This window comes from Cydia fagiglandana, chromosome 2 (assembly GCF_963556715.1).
Source record: "Cydia fagiglandana chromosome 2, ilCydFagi1.1, whole genome shotgun sequence".
Taxonomy (NCBI): domain Eukaryota; kingdom Metazoa; phylum Arthropoda; class Insecta; order Lepidoptera; family Tortricidae; genus Cydia; species Cydia fagiglandana.
The window spans coordinates 1736152-1757223 of record NC_085933.1 but is presented as its reverse complement, the minus strand read 5'-3'; the positions used below and the strand labels follow the sequence as shown (position 1 = coordinate 1757223).

The following is a 21072-nucleotide window of genomic DNA, read 5'->3' as shown; positions in this document are numbered from 1 at the left end:
AAGTGGAATATTGCAAACAGAAAAAACTTCTTTTGGGTCACACTTTGTGGTCATATTGTATAATTTAATACCATTCGCTTTACATAATATCTAACTATTTAGCTAACTAGGAGTCGTCGCCAACTCGCCATGGTCGAAATCGGACGGAAGGATCATCATCATCATCTTTTAATATCAGTAAAACCCGCTTAAAAAAGTCTACCCCCAACATTGAAAAACGTTTGCCTCTCTGTCGGTCGAAAACGCAAGAACGATAGAGAGGCAGATAACGATTTGGATGTTGGCGGTAGGCCCTCTGAAGAGTCTGAAGGGACCCCACAGGAAAGGAAACCGTTAACCGTGAAGAAATGAATGAAAGGTTGTAGGGTCGCAGGGGCTACCGCGAAAACCGAAATCTTTCTCTATTACTCCACTGAAGGCGTAAGTAGTGACAGAGAAAAATGCCCGCAATTTGCGAACTTCGATTTTCGCGGTTATAGCCGGGTCCAGTGTAAAAGCCATAACATACTACCGTATCCTTGGTGCGGTAGTGTGTTATGGCTATAACGTTATTCACGCTTGAACTCCGTGCAGTTCTGCCTGAAACGGAACGTATTTCAGACGAATTTTCTATCCCTCTCTTACGCACGTTATCTGCGCTTAGAAAGAGATAGCCATAATCAATGACGTCTAGAAAATTCCGTCTAAAAGGCTTGCTACACGGTCGCCGACAAGCCTTCTAACCGTCTGACCTTGGTCTGTCCTTGGTCAGTTTTGGTCAAATTTTGTTGGTAACAACTGTCTACACGGTCCGGGACCGGCCAAGGCCACGCGGTCTGGGGGCTTGTCGGCGACCGTGTAGCAAGCCTTTACTTTTGATTTGACAGTTCATATAAATTCGACCGGCGTGCTGTGCGCATTGCTTGTATTTCGCTAAAGATTCGACGCTAAGAGCGTTCTTGGCTTTAACTTCTATATAAATATACAGTAATCATGACTGTAGACGAAGGAGTAGACATAAGCAAGGCGGGCGACCGCGGTGTTCTGAAAAGGATAATTCAGGAGGGCCAAGGCACTGATACACCCAACGCGGGTTGTCAGGTCACCGTCCACTATACAGGGACGCTTCTAGACGGCACCAAGTTCGATTCCAGCAAGGACCGGAACGAGCCGTTCGAGTTCCAGCTGGGGAAAGGTAAAATTTCACTCTTTGATCAACTTCACCACCACGTGAAACAGGCGTTATCAAATCAACATTCAAAATTAAACGCGAGAAAAACGCTTTTCACTCGCAATTCAGTGTTCTATTTCATTTCAAAATTGATTAACTATTTTACGTTTAAAGCCAGGCATGCCACTCAAAAAATCATAGTTCCCTAACATAAATTTTTTTTGATAATAATGTTTAATGTCATGCATATGTATGTAATTATTGTAATTTATTCTCAATTCAAGTGTGGACTGCTATTTTTATGCTAAGAACCCTGAATGTGGATTGAATATGGAACCTTGGGTCAGCGGAGTCAACATTTACATCTCAAAACCCATTTATTGTGTAGCTGAGCTATTACAGTTTTTAGGCTTATTTATAGTTCGTTTTTTTAGCATTAGAAATAAGGTAAACAGTCTTGATGTGTCTTTTAATTGAAAAACACGTTTTAAAAATAGGTTACGCCAAATATGTAACAATTATGAATCTAATATGATTATTTATATTCTTCTGCTTTCATAAGTAATTGTTACTGATTTTTAAAAAGCGTTTTTGAATTAAAAGACATGTCAAGATTGCTTACCTTCTTTCAAGTTCTTTCTAATGCTAAAAAAAACGAACTATAGACTGCGAGAACACGCATGCAAGGTTTATTATATTGCGGGTTTTGATTGGTCGGTTGAATTGGATGTAACCAACAGTCCGTAATGTAACTAAAGTTGCAGGTGAGTTTGCGCGCCATCTAAATCAGTCCTTAAAGGCAATATATGAATAGGATATGTACATTATTTTGCATTGAGAGGTATTGCAACATAGCTTGATTCTTAGCAAGCATTTGTCAGGCCAAACATAGTAAATCTCATAGAAACAGGTAATAAAGTACTTTTGTTTGGCTACAAATATAATGACCACCAAAAAATACTTTGGTACCCTAAATAAAAAAATCATGCTTACCAAAAAAAAATACTGAACACCATAAAAATAAGGCCTAAAATTACAAATGTACCACCATTTTAATTACAACTGCACTTCAAATTGTATTTGAATACCAAATATATTGAATGATTACCAAAAATCATTAATGATCACCAAATCTTGAAGACCAAATAAATGCGATATTTTCACCTAAATAAACCACTATGATACCAAAAAAATTATACATATTACCAAATAAAGTAAAATGATGCCAAAATTACTAGCCCCTCCCGCTCAACCCCCGTACCCCGCACCGCATAACTTAGGTAGGCATACTGAAATGCTACTAGAAAAGTATGTTAGGTTAGGTTTGTACTGCTATCAGTAAAGTGGGCTAGGTTAACACTGCGACCCTTACAGAAACGAATTGCTACTAGAAAAGTGGGTTAGGTTAGGTTTGAACTGCGACCCTTACAGAAAAGAAATGCTACTAGAAAAGTGGGTTAGGTTAGGTTTGAACTGTGACCCTTACAGAAACGAAATGCTACTAGAAAAGTGGGTTAGGTTAGGTTTGAACTCCGACCCATACAGAAACGAAATTCTACTAGAAAAGTGGGTTAGGTTAGGTTTGAACTGCGACCCTTCCAGATAAGAAATGCTACTAGAAAAGTGGGTTAGGTTAGGTTTGAACTGCGAACCTTACAGAAACGAAATGTTACTAGAAAAGTGGGTTAGGTTAGGTTTGAACTGCAACCCATACAGAAACGAAATGCTACTAGAAAATTTTGCTTTGCTTTAATAGGATAGCAAGATATAAAATTTGGTTATAATTTTACATTAAAATGGAGTTCTAATTTTGGTGGTCATTTACTATTTTTGGGTTTACAATGATTATTTTGGTGTCATTTTATTTAATAGGATAGCACGATGTAAAAATTTGGTTATCAATTGACATTACATTGGGGTTTGAAATTTGGTAATTATTTACAATTTTTGGGTTAATAATGATTAATTTGGTGTCATTTCCTTTAATAGGATAGTAAAATGTATTAAAATTGGTAATCATTTCACATTAAAATGGTGTTATAATTTTGGTGATCATTCATTATTTTAGGGTGGTAAAGTAGATTTTATTGGTATTAAATTTTATTAAATCTGGTGATCAGTTAAATAGCAGCCCTTTTGTTTTGTACCAAAAACTGTTGAAAAACAGTTAAAGGTAGGTCAATAAGTTATACCGTTTTAATGTAACAACCTAAATTACTCCCGACTTATGCGCACCCTTATCTTCTCCATATTCCTCTACGCCTCTGAGACATGGGTATGGAAGCCACGTGTGAGGGCAAAAAAAGACGCATTCGAGATGTGGTGCTGGCGCAAAATGTTGGGCATATCCTGGACGCAACGCCGCACCAACGCGTCTATTCTCGAAGAGCTACATATTACCACCCGGCTTTCAACTACATGCTTCCAGAGAATGTTGACCTTCTTTGGCCATGTGGCCCGCCAAGACCCGTCCAGCTTTGAAAAGCTCGTTCTGGTTGGGTGCGTCGAAGGGAGAAGGAGTAGAGGCAGGGCTCCAACTCGGTGGTCTGATGCCATACGCGACGCTACGGGCGTCGACATCCAGGGGTCAATACACCTGGCCCAAGACAGGGGGATTTGGAGAGCGGTGGTGAAGAACTGCATTCCTGATGGTCACGACCCTCAGCCTTGAGGAACCGACTAAGAAGAGAAATTACTCCTTATTTGCACTCACTTATATAGTTGCATTATGTATTGTTTTCAAATATTGTAATATGTGGGTACTTCTACAAAAAATTACCAGTGTTAGGTGTTCAAGCCTATGTTCTATTGTAGTATTTAGATTATAATTTATAATATCACAATATACTTTGGAGCACTCCACGGGCTGTCCCATACACACACATTTTATTTCCTGTGTTGCAACTTTTTTTTCGGCATTTAACAGAGGCTATTATTTTTCTGTGCATATTTTTGACCATTTGTCATAGAAAAGGAAACTCTTGTACCTGCATATCTTCAGCAAATTCACGTTTGTATGGGACAAATGGCAGACAATTTCATGGAATGCTCCATTGAACACTGGTCAAGTCTTTTTTAAACTTTACATATTTACTATTTTTGTATATAATAGGACATTTTTTTTTTACACAAATTAACTAAACCCCATGTTAAGCTCAAGAAGACTTGTGTTGTGGGTACTCAGAGAACGATATATATAATATATAAATACTTAAATACATAGAAAAGAACCATGATCAGGAACAAATATCTGTAACATCATACAAATAAATGCCCTTACCAGGATTCGAACCCGGGACCATCGGCTTCATAGGCAGGGTCACTACCCACTAGTCCAGACCGGTCGTATGTATGTATGTGTGTCACTTTATTGGACATGAACGGTTTACATAAAACATTTTATTTTTGGTCAACAGGCCAGGTTATAAAGGCATGGGACATAGGCGTAGCCACAATGAAGAAGGGGGAGGTGTGTGTGCTCACCTGCGCTCCGGAGTACGCCTATGGAGCCTCCGGCAGCCCTCCCAAGATCCCACCTAATGCTACTCTGCAATTTGAGGTGAGTTTTTTGAACACCACGTCGGTGGCAAACGCATACGGCAGTCACCATAGCCTATGGACGCCAGCAACTCAGGTGTTACATGCGCGTTGCTGACCCTTTTATTTCTGTAACAATACACTATAAAGTATTTGTACTTTATCTAAGGTAAATCTTAATTACTAAAAAAAGTTACTCCAGAACCCTCATAAGAGGTATATTTTGTATTCTCTTTGTTTTCTGTATCATTTTCAACTTTATTAATCTAAGTGGTACATAAACCCCCAGAATTTCCGTTCATCAGAGATCATACAGGGGTTCAATAGGAGACAAGGATCTATAACGGATTTTGTTAAATACCAAGTGATATTTTTCCATTGTGTGGTTCGAATTTGTCTGAGAAATTGATTACAGGTTCAGGTGTGTAAAAAAAGCCCTGTTTTACAGTGTTTCTCAAAGTCTCTTAAACTCTAGCCGCCCATATGTCAAACTTTGCCAAGCAAAATTAAATTTTATTTTGTCAACACAAAGTTCAAATTAGAATGGAACCGGAGACCTTTTTATAGGTCTCTGGGCGGCTAGAGGTTAAATTCCTGGGGGTGGGGCTATTTTACGTCCAACACAGGACTCGAATTTATATCTAAGTATGGATGGGATATTGATATACAAATAATTGGTATTTCAAGATAATATCAACATCTGGTTGCATTTCTCATTATATCATCATACTACTGTAAGAAACCGATTTGTTAAACTCATTGGAAACCTTTCAGATTGAAATGATCGACTGGAAAGTGGAGGACCTGAGTCCCAACAAGAACAAGGGGATCCTGCGGCACATCATCGACCAGGGCGAGGGCTTCGACAACCCCAACGATGGAGCCCTGGTCACAGGTAACTTAACCTAAAAACGCTATTTGTTCGGTCATTGGGTCTCTCAGTTCAAGTAAGAATACTGAGCGGCTACCGCGAAAACCGAAATTCGCAAATTGCGGGGATTTTTCTCTGTCACTCTAATTACGCCTTCGTTGGAGTAAAAGAGAAAGATCCCCGCAATTTGCGAATTTCAGTTTTCGCGGTAGCCGCTCTGAGCGTTCTTACTCAATAAACGTCCCCTTTCGTTCGAGGCATTGGACACTGCGGCCGTGAGTGCGTTTGACTTTGTCCAAGGCACGTCTACACAGACTTGTAAATTCGTACGTAAGTGTGACAGGAAGGCAACACATCGAACGTAATTCGCGGTAGGCCATCTGCTTCGCGCGGCAATTGTCTTGCGCGAGTTGCGCGATCTGCGTTGCGCCGGTTTGCGGAGGCCTTAATGACAAAATTCTGTTGTAAGATATGTTCAGACTTTTATTTTAGGGGAAGAAAAATAATACCAATGCTAAGTCTATACACTTTATTAAATTTTTTGCTGCAAATTTCGTGCTGCAATGTGGTCGACTTTTTTAATAAAACGATTTATTGTGGTTTCATTATCAATGAGAATATGTATATTGATAAAACCACAGAAACCACATGATGTCCTTGTTTGGAACATTGAGAACCAAGTTTTGTACCTTTATGTAATTTCCAAATATTATTTCTGCGATCTTTTGAACATGTGGTCAGTGTGATAATTTTGAAGACTAATAATAGAAATTATTTTTGGAATATTTAGTTGTGACGTATAGAAAACTGTAATTTAATATTATTAATGCTTGACAGCACACTTTCTCTTCCATAGGACAATGCCCTCATTTCATTGTAACTTCGAACAATGTTTGAGTGTCGTGTGACTGAAACATGATATCTCTCACTAAAGATCGGTTTTCCTAGGATAGCGGTGCCGTCATATAGCGGCCGTCTCCATACTAATAAATAATACGGCTAAATATGGATGTCGTAGTATTTGTATGGAGACGGCCGCTATATGACGGCACCGCTATCCTAGGAAACTAGAGCTTTAGCGTGATCGGCTAGTCTGTGGCCATGAGTAAGCCCATTCATAATAATAAAAAAAAAAAGTTTTAACTCAACTTTTACCAACAAAGCTTTCAACTTAAAAATAAGTAATGGTTTTCAAATGTACCCAGGGGTCAAAATTTGCCAGCTAAAAAACGACCTTGAATTTAATTAATTTGGATTGTCGTTCCCTACCGATATCTTATGACTCAAGATGTAAACAAACATTAATATTCCAGTGGAGCTCGAAGGCAAGCTCCCAGACGGCAAAGTGTTCGACACACGCACACTCACGTTCCCGCTGGGAGAGGGCGCTGACAGCAACGTCTGCGAGGGCGTCGAGCGGGCGCTCGAGAAGTTCCTGAAGGGAGAGAAGTCCCGGCTCACCGTACAGCCTAAATACGCCTTCAAGTCTGAAGGTATGTATACATTAGATTAGAATACACTGCTCTAGGACAGTCAGGGTGAGTGCATCCAGGGGCGTTGGGGATTTCTGAAGGGAGAGAGGTCGTCCCAGCTCACCATACAGCCTAAATACGGCTTCAAGTCAAGCCTTCATGTTCCACACGCACACTCACGTTCCCGCTGGGAGAGGGCGCTGACAGCAACGTCTGCGAGGGCGTCGAGCGCGCGCTAGAGAAGTTCCTTAAGGGGGAGAAGTCCCGGCTCACCATACAGCCTAAATACGCCTTCAAGTCTGAAGGTATGTATACATTAGATTAGAATACACTGCTCTAGGACAGTCAGGGTGAGTGCATCCAGGGGCGTTGGGGATTTCTGAAGGGAGAGAGGTCGTCCCAGCTCACCATACAGCCTAAATACGGCTTCAAGTCAAGCCTTCATGCTCCACACGCACACTCACGTTCCCGCTGGGAGAGGGCGCTGACAGCAACGTCTGTGAGGGCGTCGAGCGCGCGCTAGAGAAGTTCCTTAAGGGGGAGAAGTCCCGGCTCACCATACAGCCTAAATACGCCTTCAAGTCTGAAGGTATGTATTAGAAGACTATACTCTAAGACAGCCAGGGTGAGGGCATCCCCTGGATGCCGTTAAGGCGCCGCCTAGGGCGTTAGGAAAGTCCCTGAAGGGAGAGGGGCCCTGGCTTATCATACAGCCTAAATACGCCTTCAAGTAAAGCCTTTAAACTACTCCCCGACGGCAAAGTGTTCGACTCACACACACTCACGTTCCCGCTGGGAGAGGGCGCTGACAGCAACGTCTGCGAGGGCGTCGAGAGGGCGCTAGAGAAGTTCCTTAAGGGGGAGAAGTCCCGACTCACGAGTTTAAATACGCCTTCAAGTCTGAAGGTATGTATACATTAGAAGACTATTCTAGGACAGCCAGTGTGAGGGCATCCAGAGAGAGGTCCCGGCTCACAATACAGCCTAAATACGGCTTCAAGTCTGAAGGTATGTATACATTAGAAGACTATTCTAGGACAGCCAGTGTGAGGGCATCCAGAGAGAGGTCCCGGCTCACAATACAGCCTAAATACGGCTTCAAGTCTGAAGGTATGTATACATTAGAAGACTATTCTAGGACAGCCAGTGTGAGGGCATCCAGAGAGAGGTCCCGGCTCACAATACAGCCTAAATACGGCTTCAAGTCTGAAGGTATGTATACATTAGAAGACTATTCTAGGACAGCCAGTGTGAGGGCATCCAGAGAGAGGTCCCGGCTCACAATACAGCCTAAATACGCCTTCAAGTCTGAAGGTATGTATACATTAGAAGACTATTCTAGGACAGCCAGTGTGAGGGCATCCAGAGAGAGGTCCCGGCTCACCATACAGCCTAAATACGGCTTCAAGTCTGAAGGTATGTATACATTAGAAGACTATTCCAGGACAGCCAGTGTGAGGGCATCCAGAGAGAGGTCCCGGCTCACAATACAGCCTAAATACGGCTTCAAGTCTGAAGGTACGTATACATTAGAAGACTATTCTAGGACAGCCAGTGTGAGGGCATCCAGAGAGAGGTCCCGGCTCACAATACAGCCTAAATACGGCTTCAAGTCTGAAGGTATGTATACATTGGAAGACTATTCTAGGACAGCCAGTGTGAGGGCATCCAGAGAGAGGTCCCGGCTCACAATACAGCCTAAATACGCCTTCAAGTCTGAAGGTATGTATACATTAGAAGACTATTCTAGGACAGCCAGTGTGAGGGCATCCAGAGAGAGGTCCCGGCTTACCATACAGCCTAAATACGGCTTCAAGTCTGAAGGTATGTATACATTAGAAGACTATTCTAGGACAGCCAGTGTGAGGGCATCCAGAGAGAGGTCCCGGCTCACAATACAGCCTAAATACGGCTTCAAGTCTGAAGGTATGTATACATTAGAAGACTATTCTAGGACAGCCAGTGTGAGGGCATCCAGAGAGAGGTCCCGGCTCACAATACAGCCTAAATACGGCTTCAAGTCTGAAGGTATGTATACATTAGAAGACTATTCTAGGACAGCCAGTGTGAGGGCATCCAGAGAGAGGTCCCGGCTCACAATACAGCCTAAATACGGCTTCAAGTCTGAAGGTATGTATACATTAGAAGACTATTCTAGGACAGCCAGTGTGAGGGCATCCAGAGAGAGGTCCCGGCTCACAATACAGCCTAAATACGCCTTCAAGTCTGAAGGTATGTATACATTAGAAGACTATTCTAGGACAGCCAGTGTGAGGGCATCCAGAGAGAGGTCCCGGCTCACCATACAGCCTAAATACGCCTTCAAGTTTGAAGGTATGTATACATTAGAAGACTATTCTAGGACAGCCAGTGTGAGGGCATCCAGAGAGAGGTCCCGGCTCACAATACAGCCTAAATACGGCTTCAAGTCTGAAGGTATGTATACATTAGAAGACTATTCTAGGACAGCCAGTGTGAGGGCATCCAGAGAGAGGTCCCGGCTCACAATACAGCCTAAATACGGCTTCAAGTCTGAAGGTATGTATACATTAGAAGACTATTCTAGGACAGCCAGTGTGAGGGCATCCAGAGAGAGGTCCCGGCTCACAATACAGCCTAAATACGCCTTCAAGTCTGAAGGTATGTATACATTAGAAGACTATTCTAGGACAGCCAGTGTGAGGGCATCCAGAGAGAGGTCCCGGCTCACCATACAGCCTAAATACGGCTTCAAGTCTGAAGGTATGTATACATTAGAAGACTATTCTAGGACAGCCAGTGTGAGGGCATCCAGAGAGAGGTCCCGGCTCACAATACAGCCTAAATACGGCTTCAAGTCTGAAGGTATGTATACATTAGAAGACTATTCTAGGACAGCCAGTGTGAGGGCATCCAGAGAGAGGTCCCGGCTCACAATACAGCCTAAATACGGCTTCAAGTCTGAAGGTATGTATACATTAGAAGACTATTCTAGGACAGCCAGTGTGAGGGCATCCAGAGAGAGGTCCCGGCTCACCATACAGCCTAAATACGCCTTCAAGTCTGAAGGTATGTATACATTAGAAGACTATTCTAGGACAGCCAGTGTGAGGGCATCCAGAGAGAGGTCCCGGCTCACCATACAGCTTAAATACGCCTTCAAGTCTGAAGGTATGTATACATTAGAACACTATTCTAGGACAGCCAGTGTGAGGGCATCCAGAGAGAGGTCCCGGCTCACCATACAGCCTAAATACGGCTTCAAGTCTGAAGGTATGTATACATTAGAAGACTATTCTAGGACAGCCAGTGTGAGGGCATCCAGAGAGAGGTCCCGGCTCACAATACAGCCTAAATACGGCTTCAAGTCAAGCCTTCATGCTCCACACGCACGCTCACGTTCCCGCTGGGAGAGGGCGCTGGCAGCAACGTCTGCGAGGGCGTCGAGCGCGCGCTAGAGAAGTTCCTTAAGGGGGAGAAGTCCCGGCTCACCATACAGCCTAAATACGCCTTCAAGTCTGAAGGTATGTTTTAGAAGACTATACTCTAAGACAGCCAGGGTGAGGGCATCCCCTGGATGCCGTTAGGGCGCCGCCTAGGGCGTTAGGAAAGTCCCTGAAGGGAGAGAGGCGCTGGCTTATCATACAACCTAAATACGCCTTCAAGTCTGAAGGTATGTATTAGAAGACTATACTCTAAGACAGCCAGGGTGAGGGCATCCCCTGGATGCCGTTAGGGCGCCTCCAAGGGCGTTAGGAAAGTCCCTGAAGGGAGAGGGGCCCTGGCTTATCATACAGCCTAAATACGCCTTTAAGTCCGAAGGTATGTAGACAGGCGTCGCTCTGCAACAGGTAGCTACAAGTACTCATACATCCGTCCCACACCAATTTTGGTGGCTAGCCATAGACCGCGCGTGGCGCTTGCGACACCTAGCCGTCACATCTGTCCTAATCTTAACAGAGTTTAATCGCAGAGTGTTAATCGATCGCAACTGTTCTTTTCAGAACAATTCTGTGTTTCTGCCAAAACAGTTTATCAAGAGTCAGTCTATCACAAGAGTTTATCTTCTGTACCTAGTAAACAAAGTTTACCATCCGCTTAGCCTGTCATACAAGCCTTTTCTAATATTTTCACATTGTAAACCCTCTATCCTCTAATGTTGAATTTCTGACCACCAAATTAATTATTACTATTTTTTCAGGCAACACTGAACTAGGCGTGCCAGCCAACACTGCCGTCGAGTACGTCGTCAAACTGACCAACTTCGAGAAAGCCAAGGAATCCTGGTCCATGGACGGGCCGGAGAAGCTCGAGCAAGCCAAGATCTACAAGGAGAAGGGCACCAACTACTTCAAGGCGGGAAAACACCAGCTGGCTATCAAGATGTACAAGAGGGTGGTCTCTTTGCTCGATGGTGAGTATAGTCATAAAGTTGAACAACTTCGAGAAAGCCAAGGAATCTTCGTCCATGGATGGAGAAGCTCGAGCAAGCCAAGATCTACAAGGAGAAGGGCACCAACTACTTCAAAGCGGGCAAGCACCAGCTGGCTATCAAGATGTACAAGAGGGTGGTGTCGTTACTAGATGGCGAGTTTAGCCATAGATAATTGAATAGACGGGTTCATATAGTATGAGATATTGCCAGGATATCACTGTGCCAAGCATCATAAGCAAGAGGCAAACACACACACTGATGTAGTACTGTAGGCATAGGGAAATATAGTAAGAATAGAGTGCTCACTCCATACATCAGTACCAAAACGACTATTATTTTCGTAGTCGACATCTACCATCGAGTAGCGAAATGATCAGGCCGCGTAGCCAAGATGCCAATCGCTTACGCTCCGTAGCGATCGAAACGCAACTGTCACTGTCACACTAATATGGAAGAGTGATAGAGAGACATAATGCTTTTCGTTGTCGAAGCGATAGCGATTGTAACCTTGGCTAGGCCGGCTGTACCACTACTCGATACTAGATGTCTCGCGTGGCGACTCATGAAAATTGTAATGAAGAACAATTTACAATTAATATTAGTAGCAGAAGGAGTTGAAAATAGAGTTCCGGTTAATCCATTTATAATATTAACACATTTATTACCACTAAGCGCTACGGGTTACGCTCGTAGCGCGTAGCCACGGTTTCGCCGTATGTAGCGCGTAGACGCTACGAACAGTGTACCCGACAGTCGGGTTCTTGGTGTTGAATGTGTTAACTGAAAATTGTTGAGCATTAGACTTTTCGGTCGCTGCAACATCTGTTGTCTCGATGGTAGACGTCCACTACGAAAATAATAGTTGTTTTGGTACCAAAACTGATGTATGGAGTGAGCACTGTATGTACTTTTTTTATCTATGCTGTAGGCGAGGCACATTCACACAGCCGCTTGGGCCCAGCCTCACAAAGTAGTTTGTTATGTGTTTTTTTTTTGTTTTGCTTTTTGTCTGATAGTGTAAAAGTAATATGTAACCAAAATATCAGGCCGAGTCAACCACCAAAAGCCATCAAATTTCAATGTCCATTCGTATTAAATTTTCAGACGTCCCCGAAGACAACAGCGTAGAAGACAAAGTGAAAGAGCAAGCCAAAGAGCTCCTCCTCTCCTCCCACCTGAACCTGGCGCTGGTGTACCTGAAGGTGTCCCCGCCGCACCACTTCGAGAGCCGCGACCACGCCACCAAGGCGCTGACCTTCGACACCAACAATGTCAAGGTAAGTAAATATATTACCCTCACAACGCTCAAGATTCCACTTTTCGAACCATTAGCTATGCTCGTGGTTCAATCTTTCGCTTGCTTGGATATCGAGGCGTTAGTACCAGGGGTTAAACAACAATTTTGGACCTTTGTAGGACAAATTTTTGCTTTTATAAATATTGCCTGTTTTATAATGCATATGCAGACTGATTTGTTATATTGACATATTTGAATGTTTGAAGGGACTGTTCCGGAGGGGGCAGGCGCTGCTCGGACTGGGCGAGGCGGAGCAGGCGCTACAAGACTTCCAGAAGGTCGTAGAAGCCGAGCCACAGAACAAGGTTCGATCATTAAAAAAAATTTACAAGCTTTTATTTACTTTCACCTGACCGTTGTCTGTCTGTCTGTAATAAAATCTTGCAAGTTAAATTTGATCCACTTCCCGGTCTCCGATTGAGCTGAAATTTTGCATGCATGTATAAATTGAATGACAATGCAATATTATGGTACCATCGAGCTGATCTGATGATGGAGACAGGAGGTGGCCATAGGAACTCTGTGATGAAACAATGCAACCTAATTGTGTTAGGGATTTTTAGAATTGTCTCGGTGAGTATTAGTTGTGTGTCGTAAGAAAAGTACAGTCAGCGATAAAAGATTGTACCAAAAATGAAACTTATTTTATTCATACCATCCTAAGTCTGCTACACCCGTCAACCCGGTCCACTCTCATCGTCGCGGCGGCAGGAAAGCTACCTCTACCTCGGTTGTGTGTGTGTGTGTGTGTGTGTGTGTGTGTATGTGATTTTAGTTACATTGTGGATTGAGCTGACATCTCATTCAGCCGACCGATTAAATACCGCAAGAGTAATGAATGACTCACATGAGAGTTCTCGCCTTTATTATGAGAATTAAATGTCTATAGAGTATGAACTAAAAATAATAAAAAGTAAAAAACAAGTTACTTATGTTGGTTTCTTATTTCAGGCCGCCGCCAACCAGATAGTGGTGTGCAAACAGGCGATACAGAAGCAGAAACAGAAAGAGAAGAAACTGTACGCCAACATGTTCGACAAGTTCGCCAAGCACGACACGGAGGTAACAGGTCCGCGCACTTACTGGCTTACAATAATCATCCGCCATTTCATACTTCATGTATCATTTCACCTACACCAGGCGTGGCTCACTCCGCGATTTCGTCTCTTTGCCACAGGTAGCTAATAGTACATACGTTCCACACCAATTTTGGGGAAGGCCATAAGCCGCGCGTGGCGCTGTCGCCACCTAGCGGCCATATCTGTGCTGATCGTAACAGACGCGTTTTGTTAGAGAGTGAGTCTTCTGTACCTAGTACTATTATTTATTCTGCGCTTAAGATCGGTTTTCCTAGGATAGCGGTGCCGTCATATAGCGGCCGTCTCCATACAAATACTACGACTTCCATATTTATCCTAGGAAAACCGGTTTTTACACTAATGATCGTGATGTTGCTCTATTTCATCTCTCATTAGTAAAGCGTGAGACGCAAATACACATTGGACCAAGATATTGGACAGATGGAATACCTTCCTACTATTATCAGGGTTTAGGATTATAAGATTCAGGTACTACTAGCGACATCTGTTGTCATAAGATTGTACTACTGTAGTTCCGCTGCTCGTCTCTAGGTGGCGCTAGTAGTACCCTATTTTCTTAATGTTTTTAATTATTTGGGTCGGATAAAGTTAACGTTGTACAGGTTTTTGTAATGACAAATTGTCAATAAATGGTGACACTTCCACACGTGGTCACGAAATGGCGCTGTATATTTTTAGGTACTTAAATAAAAGTCAACAAATAATTTGTACTTTTTCGGGTAATTATAACATTTAGGTTTATTGATTAACCAACTAAATACAAAACCACTTGGATCTGTCACGATCTGACATTAACCTACATTATTAATCATCAATCAAATTTTGATCATGTAACGTTTTCATGTACATACCTTCAACTGGCTTAAGAAACCATTTGAGGGTAATTTTTGTTTACTCTTTTTTAAATACCTAAAGATACAGACTAGACACAGAACAAATAATAGTATAGGTACAGAATACTGACTCTAAAGGGCCCACTGATTAACAGTCCGTCGGACGGTATCGGCCTGTCAGTTGTTCGGAACTGTCAAAATTTTTGTTCTAACTGACAGGCCGATACCGTCCGGCGGACTGTTAATCAGTGGGCCCCTTAACAAAACGCGTCTGTTACGATCAGGACAGATATGGCCGCTAGGTGGCGACAGCGCCACGCGCGGCTTACGGCTAGCCACCAAAATTGGTGTGGAACGGATGTACTTTTAGCTACCTGTAGCAAAGCGACGAAATCGCGGAGCGAGCCACGCCTGATTGAGGGTAGATTTCGTTTACTCTTTTTTAAATACCTAAAGATACAGACTATAGACGGACTCCAGTTTCGTTATAATATTTTTATGTGATTTCTCACGTTACCCGTATTGTGTGTGTCCAGTTGGAGAAGATAAGAGCTAAGGCGGAGGTGGACGTGATCGGCGCCGCCGTGGGCGAGTGGGGCGCGGGCGAGGGCGAGTGGACGGACGAGCAGCGCACCAGGGCTCCGACACACTTCGAGCGGGAGAACCCCAACATACTCATGCTCGACAAGGACGGACAGTTCCAGAACATGTAGACGAAATGTGGCATGGGCTCATGAGGGTCACACATAGGTTGCATGGAAAAAAATCATTACACACTACATAGACGCTAGCGGCATCTATCGATCACCGAAGGCGTTACTCTCTCAATGAAGATCTCGGACGTAGAGTACGAAACACATAATAACTAGCTTAAATCTAAAATAGGCCCTGGAGGCATTGTACAGTCAACGGTAAAAATATGGGTGTACAAATAATTTCAAAAATATGTCCCATAACGCTTATGTCAGCGAATTAAGAACCTTCCGGTGGCGAATGCACTAGTCTCAAAACGCACTATTAGTCAATACACTCTAATTTCGAAAGCCCCTCTTCTCATAAGAAACTAGGCCCAAAATACCATATTTCAAAAAGGCTCATTCTCGATTTACACGAGAACTATTGAGAACTAGTCCCAAAATACACCTTTCCCAAAATACCCCAAATTGTGTTCACCTGTGCGTGGCGTAATACTTTATTCTCATAATGCATAGGTCTCAAAACACACTAGTTCCAAAATACCCTATTTTTTTGGAATGTCTCTTTGTGATTGCTTTCAGCCGTAACCATTACCCGTTTGATGCCAAAAATGTATTTTGCAAAAATAGGATTTATGTAATTATTATTAAAGACCATTGAAACTAGTGTCTATGACCGTCCAATAATAACATAAAACATAAAAAATAGATTTCAAATTCAAATTGCATAGAGCTTTCCTCTAGTAAAAAATGTTCTATGTGTGACCCGTTTATAATTTTAAGTCCAATACCCGGTGATATGACTATAATATAAGCGATTGGTGACTCCATCTTGTAATTCTTGTGCTATCAGAGCACTAAGACTGGATCGCGAATCACCAATAATATTTCTCGCAGTTTCTCAACCTCCTAATCCCAGTTTAAAAAATGGTTTTAAAAGCAACCTTAGATGTATGGTGATAAGACTCATTTTTAAACTAGCTAATAGGAGGTACGAAAATAATATGCGTGTTTATGTAAGGTTCTTTATAAGTAAAACAATCACCGTTGCCACGAGCATGGGTAGAGAAATAACAGATACTTTATTAAGTCCTATAGTTCGTTTTTTTAGCATTAGAAAGAACTCCACAGAAGCAAGCGCGCAGTTTTTTATCAGGCTCTTTAATTGTTAATAATTATTGAATTATCTAATGTAGCATGGTCAATACATATAATTTACTTGATTTCCATACACTTACGTCAAAATCAATATGGATTGACAGCTATCTCAATCCCTTTTTAATTATTAAACAAAAAAAAAAAAATTGAAATTATTGCCGCTAAAAGTGCCGTATTTGGAACCACAAGCTCACTTCTGCGAAGTTCTTTCTAATGCTAAAAAAACGGACTATATATAATAACTAAATCAAAAACGGAAAACCTAAATTATGGTCAAGGCTGGAAGAGTTAGACCGAGATAAGTCTGCAACGATTGTGGTCAAATTTCTATGAAATTATGACGTTTAAATAACACTTGCACTGCGTGGGCTCTCAAATCCGCTGCAGACTGATCTTGGTCTAACTCTAACAGAATACAATTGAATTTTAAGAATCCTAATTTTTCGCATATGAAACAAATATCTTTCAGATATTATATTATAATAATATTTTGCCGCTCTAAAGCGACTTACACACTGATCGAAATCTGCTGCGGACAGAATTATTAACGACTAAGACGACGCGCAGTGTGTGAATCGCCTAATCTTTTGTAATAATGTGTTTGTTATTTCTCAATCTCGCGTTTTGATCTCTGCACCAAAAGGTTTTAAGTTACATTTGTGTACTATAATAAATGTCGTCTAATCCCCTTATTCATAAACGCGCTTTAAACCTTAACCACTAGCCGCCCAGAGAACTATAAAAAGGTCTCCTGTTCCATTCTAATTTGAACTCTGTGTTGACAAAATAAAATTTCATTTTGCTTGGCAAGGCTTGACGTATGGGCGGCTAGAGGTTAATTAGCTAATAATCGTTTGTCTTTATCTGTCATTTTGACTTATTTGTAAGAAAGGGATACATTATAATTTAACAAAATCAGGCCCGTAAAATTTTATGAATAAGGGGGTTAATCTGTAGTTTGGATCATTCCCGAGTGTCGCTGTGTCCCACTCGCTAGGGTATGGGTGTTTTAACTAGGCCCCATCCATTGGCTACGTAACCTAAAAGATTATGGTATGTAACGAATTCTAGTTACACGATAGGTAACAGTGGTGTTCAACCTCTTTTTAACCCTAATCCTGGCTGACGGATCAAAATTACAAATCGAATGTGAATGGTGGTAACCGAAGCATTAGCGAAGGTCTCAGTTTAAGCAAAAATGCTTTCGTATGTCCGGATGTTCTCTACCGGTCGCAATTCTCGCCAAAATGCTTTAATTTAAGCAAACAAGTAGTTTTTTTATCGTTTTGTTACGTAGCCAATGGAGGGAGGCCCTTGTAAACCTGTCATAGAGGTTTAGTTGTATTGTACATTGCTGATTGTATATTTTCGTGGATCGAATTTACGTTAATAAAGTGTTAAATAAGATAACTGTGTTTCCGTATTTAGGAGTAGTTTTAGTGTTTTAACCTTTTCGCCGCCATTGACTTGATATAAAGTCAGTACATTTTCTGCCCCACACGCTACGACTTAATATGTTATACAGATGTAGCGCATTATAGTTTTCCATCGTGTTTTCTCGTAAACGTTCGTATTTGTTATGCTACTTCAGTCAACCTCAGTACTTTTTGTACCAAGACTGACTGAAATAGCAAGACACGTTCGTACGTTTCCGTGAAAATAATAATGTACGGGTTGTTTACTTGCTATTTTTGACACGTGGTTGATGACACTTTATTACCTACTTTATTGTCGTGGCGACGAAAAGGTTAATGCAGTTTTAAATTTTATCCCTCATACTCCTATATCAAGGCAGTGTTGTTAACATTGGCTGTTCCCAGTGTTCCCCCATACAATTATGCTCATATGACGTTTTAGTTCATCGTTGTTCGTTGAGACTACGAATAGAGTCAAAAATAGTCAATCTGGGCTACATTTCTACTTTCATACTGTCTGGTATGAACGCGTAATTGGTGTTGAAACCTCCAAGCGCCCATAGATGCTTTATGGTGGGGTGTTGAGTTTCCCAATTCCCCGCTAGATGTCGCTGTACCGGCGCCATAGTAACGCTACTTCGCGGTGTTAAGATTTTTCCTGAATCAATGGCCTCTCTCAGTTTGGTCATGGCAGGTATCGCTTCTCGGCCTTTTGGCTAAGATCAAAGTGTAGTATCTGTTCTTTTCAGCTTAATATCTGAAAGTTCCCTCACTGAGGGACCAGTATATTAAACTGATTTTTGTAAACCGACGGGATGTTCGGGGCTCGCTCCACTCCCGTCACGGGTCGGCCCGGCATTGCAGTGCCGCCGGGATTGGCCCACATAATCCTATTAAAAATCTACGTTATCAAAAAAAGAAAGTGGTGTGTCTAAGTATTGCTTTAGATATCATATACCGGGTGTGGCCTGTAACACGAGCAAATAATTAAAACATAGATTGTACTCCTCAAACGGTGACACTTTTGTGTCTTTTGTTCAACAACTTAACAATTATGAAGTAGGTATTTAGACTCCCTATTTTTCATGCAAAATAAATATTATCTTCAATGGACGCCATCGCCACGCCATTATCATTGTGATTGACGCAGTGAACGCATATATTTAGTATGGAAACCGCCTTTAGGAACATTACCGTTCAAATTCTCGGGCCAAATTAGCACACATACAAAATTACGCCTACATTTAAATAAGACGACGCGTTTACAGAGCCTGTAATCAAAGCTGGTAAACAAAATAATAGTCATCTTTATTACACTAATGGTACATAGCTAAGTGTAGATGAAATGCATATAATGTCAATAACTACCAATCAGCGACATTAATCCGCTAATAACCTTCTTGCTGTACGTACTGGCCGCTGAGAGTTTGCGGTTCACATTTGATTAGAATATGACTTGGACAGGGATAGGTTTATGCCATACATTGAAGAACCAGTCAAATAATTCACGTATTATAATTTAATGCAGATTAAAAGATAACTAGTTAAAATGTTGTTATGAAATGACAGACTAACTCAACATAAGTAAATATAGATGGTCAAGCAAATCTTGTCAGTAGAAAAAGGCGCGAAATTCAAATTTTGTATGAGACGCTATCCCTTCGCGCCTACATTTTTCAAATTTGCCGCCTTTTTCTACTGACAAGATCTGCTTGACCAAGTATATATCATTGTTGTATAAATGTATTCCGCTATAATAAGTATTCTGTATATTTTATTATAAATTTGTATGGCAGTGCGAAGTCACGTTCAGGTATAGTCTGTCCGTTTTCTAAGATCAAGTACGCCATTGTAAATGTATGTTAAACTTGATCTTAGAATTCGGACTGGCTATACAGCCTGCAAAATTTACATGGGTACACGAATCGGGTCAAAAATATTTGAATAGGCGGAGTCACAATAAATCCCCACTTTCAGTTCCAATGGAAATATTTTATATGTATATAGCCGGTCAAGCAAGTTTGTCAGTAGAAAAAGGTGCAAAATTAAAATTTTGTATGGGACCACACCCATTCGCGCGCTTACATTTTCTAAATTTGCCGCTCTTTTATACTGACGGAAATGGCTTGAGAGAGAACCTACATATATGTGACGGTAGAGGGTGGATTCGAATGATCAACATTTTAAGATAATGTGTGTATTTGTTAAATTAATTCAGTGGAAGAGTATCTACATATAGGAGACCGGGTATGATTATCCCACGAGTTATATCTCATGAATAGAACATATTCTAGATATCTTTCCAGGCATCCACTTAATTTCATGTCTCTATAATTGGACAGCTTTTTTCCATAGTTCTCTGCGAATAGCATCTTGTGGGAATCTGAATGGAAAGTAATGTAAAATGATAATATCAAATATGATTATGAATTTGAAAGAATGAGGTAGTTTTTTTACAGCTCCGTCTCATGAAATAAAAAAGGAAAATACAAATCTGTAAGCAAGAATTCATTACCTACTACATTTATAATTATATAGAAAATACCTAAACCAAGTACAAGTTAATAAAATAGTCTACTTCATTTGGCATAACACCATCCCTATTATCCTCGCAATTTAAAAAGTCGTATGTTGTTATGAAAGTCGTATGCAGTTGTTACGTTTTAGCTTAGCACGGTAGTATTGAAAACAAATCGTCATATTTATTCCAAATTTTACTGAAGTTATCTGTTTACTACAAGTGAAAAGTGATTCCACTATCCTTGGTATGAACTAAAATAACTTCTGCACCACTTCAAGACACATGAAGACATTTTTAATTACAAAAAAACGTTGTTTTTATAAATCAATTTGGCCATCCGTCACTGACTGTCATCTCGGACGAACTGAAGTTGCGAATCGAATAGTTTGTAAGCACCGCCTACAATCGAATAGTTTACGTTGGGTCATAACTGAGCGGACAGAATACTTCCATGTATATCAGTTCGCTGGATTGACGTTGCTTGTCACGCCTTAAACATAACAAAATTCGCAATACATTGCGTCTTAGAATAAAATTTAAAGTGTATTAAAAATCAAACTACAAGTTATTTTTAAAAGTCGCTGAACAAATGTTGGTCAGTATGACGAG

At 41.4% G+C, this 21072-nt stretch overlaps 2 protein-coding genes and 1 non-coding gene across 4 annotated transcripts in view; all 3 read left to right on the top strand.

The window, feature by feature from the left end:
• LOC134673969 (synaptic vesicle glycoprotein 2A-like) overlaps positions 1-21072 on the top strand; it is a 396395-nt gene that overhangs the window by 139041 nt on the left and 236282 nt on the right. The window lies entirely within an intron of this gene.
• On the top strand, positions 861-17937 carry LOC134673955 (FK506-binding protein 59). 2 transcript variants are annotated; one of them, XM_063532002.1, is made up of 10 exons: positions 861-1174; positions 4567-4709; positions 5462-5582; positions 6872-7007; positions 10035-10078; positions 11211-11423; positions 12549-12721; positions 12948-13046; positions 13693-13803; positions 15211-17937. In XM_063532002.1, the coding sequence occupies exons 1-10, from the start codon at positions 973-975 to the stop codon at positions 15385-15387; spliced, it is 1419 nt and encodes a 472-aa protein (XP_063388072.1). In that variant the 5' UTR covers positions 861-972; the 3' UTR covers positions 15388-17937. The 2 variants fall into 2 exon arrangements, with proteins under 2 accessions (XP_063388072.1, XP_063388078.1); XM_063532008.1 differs by having other exon boundaries at positions 13693-13810; positions 15211-15338.
• LOC134679719 (U2 spliceosomal RNA) lies at positions 18639-18831 on the top strand. Its single transcript, XR_010100388.1, has one exon. It is a non-coding gene; the product is annotated as a U2 spliceosomal RNA (small nuclear RNA).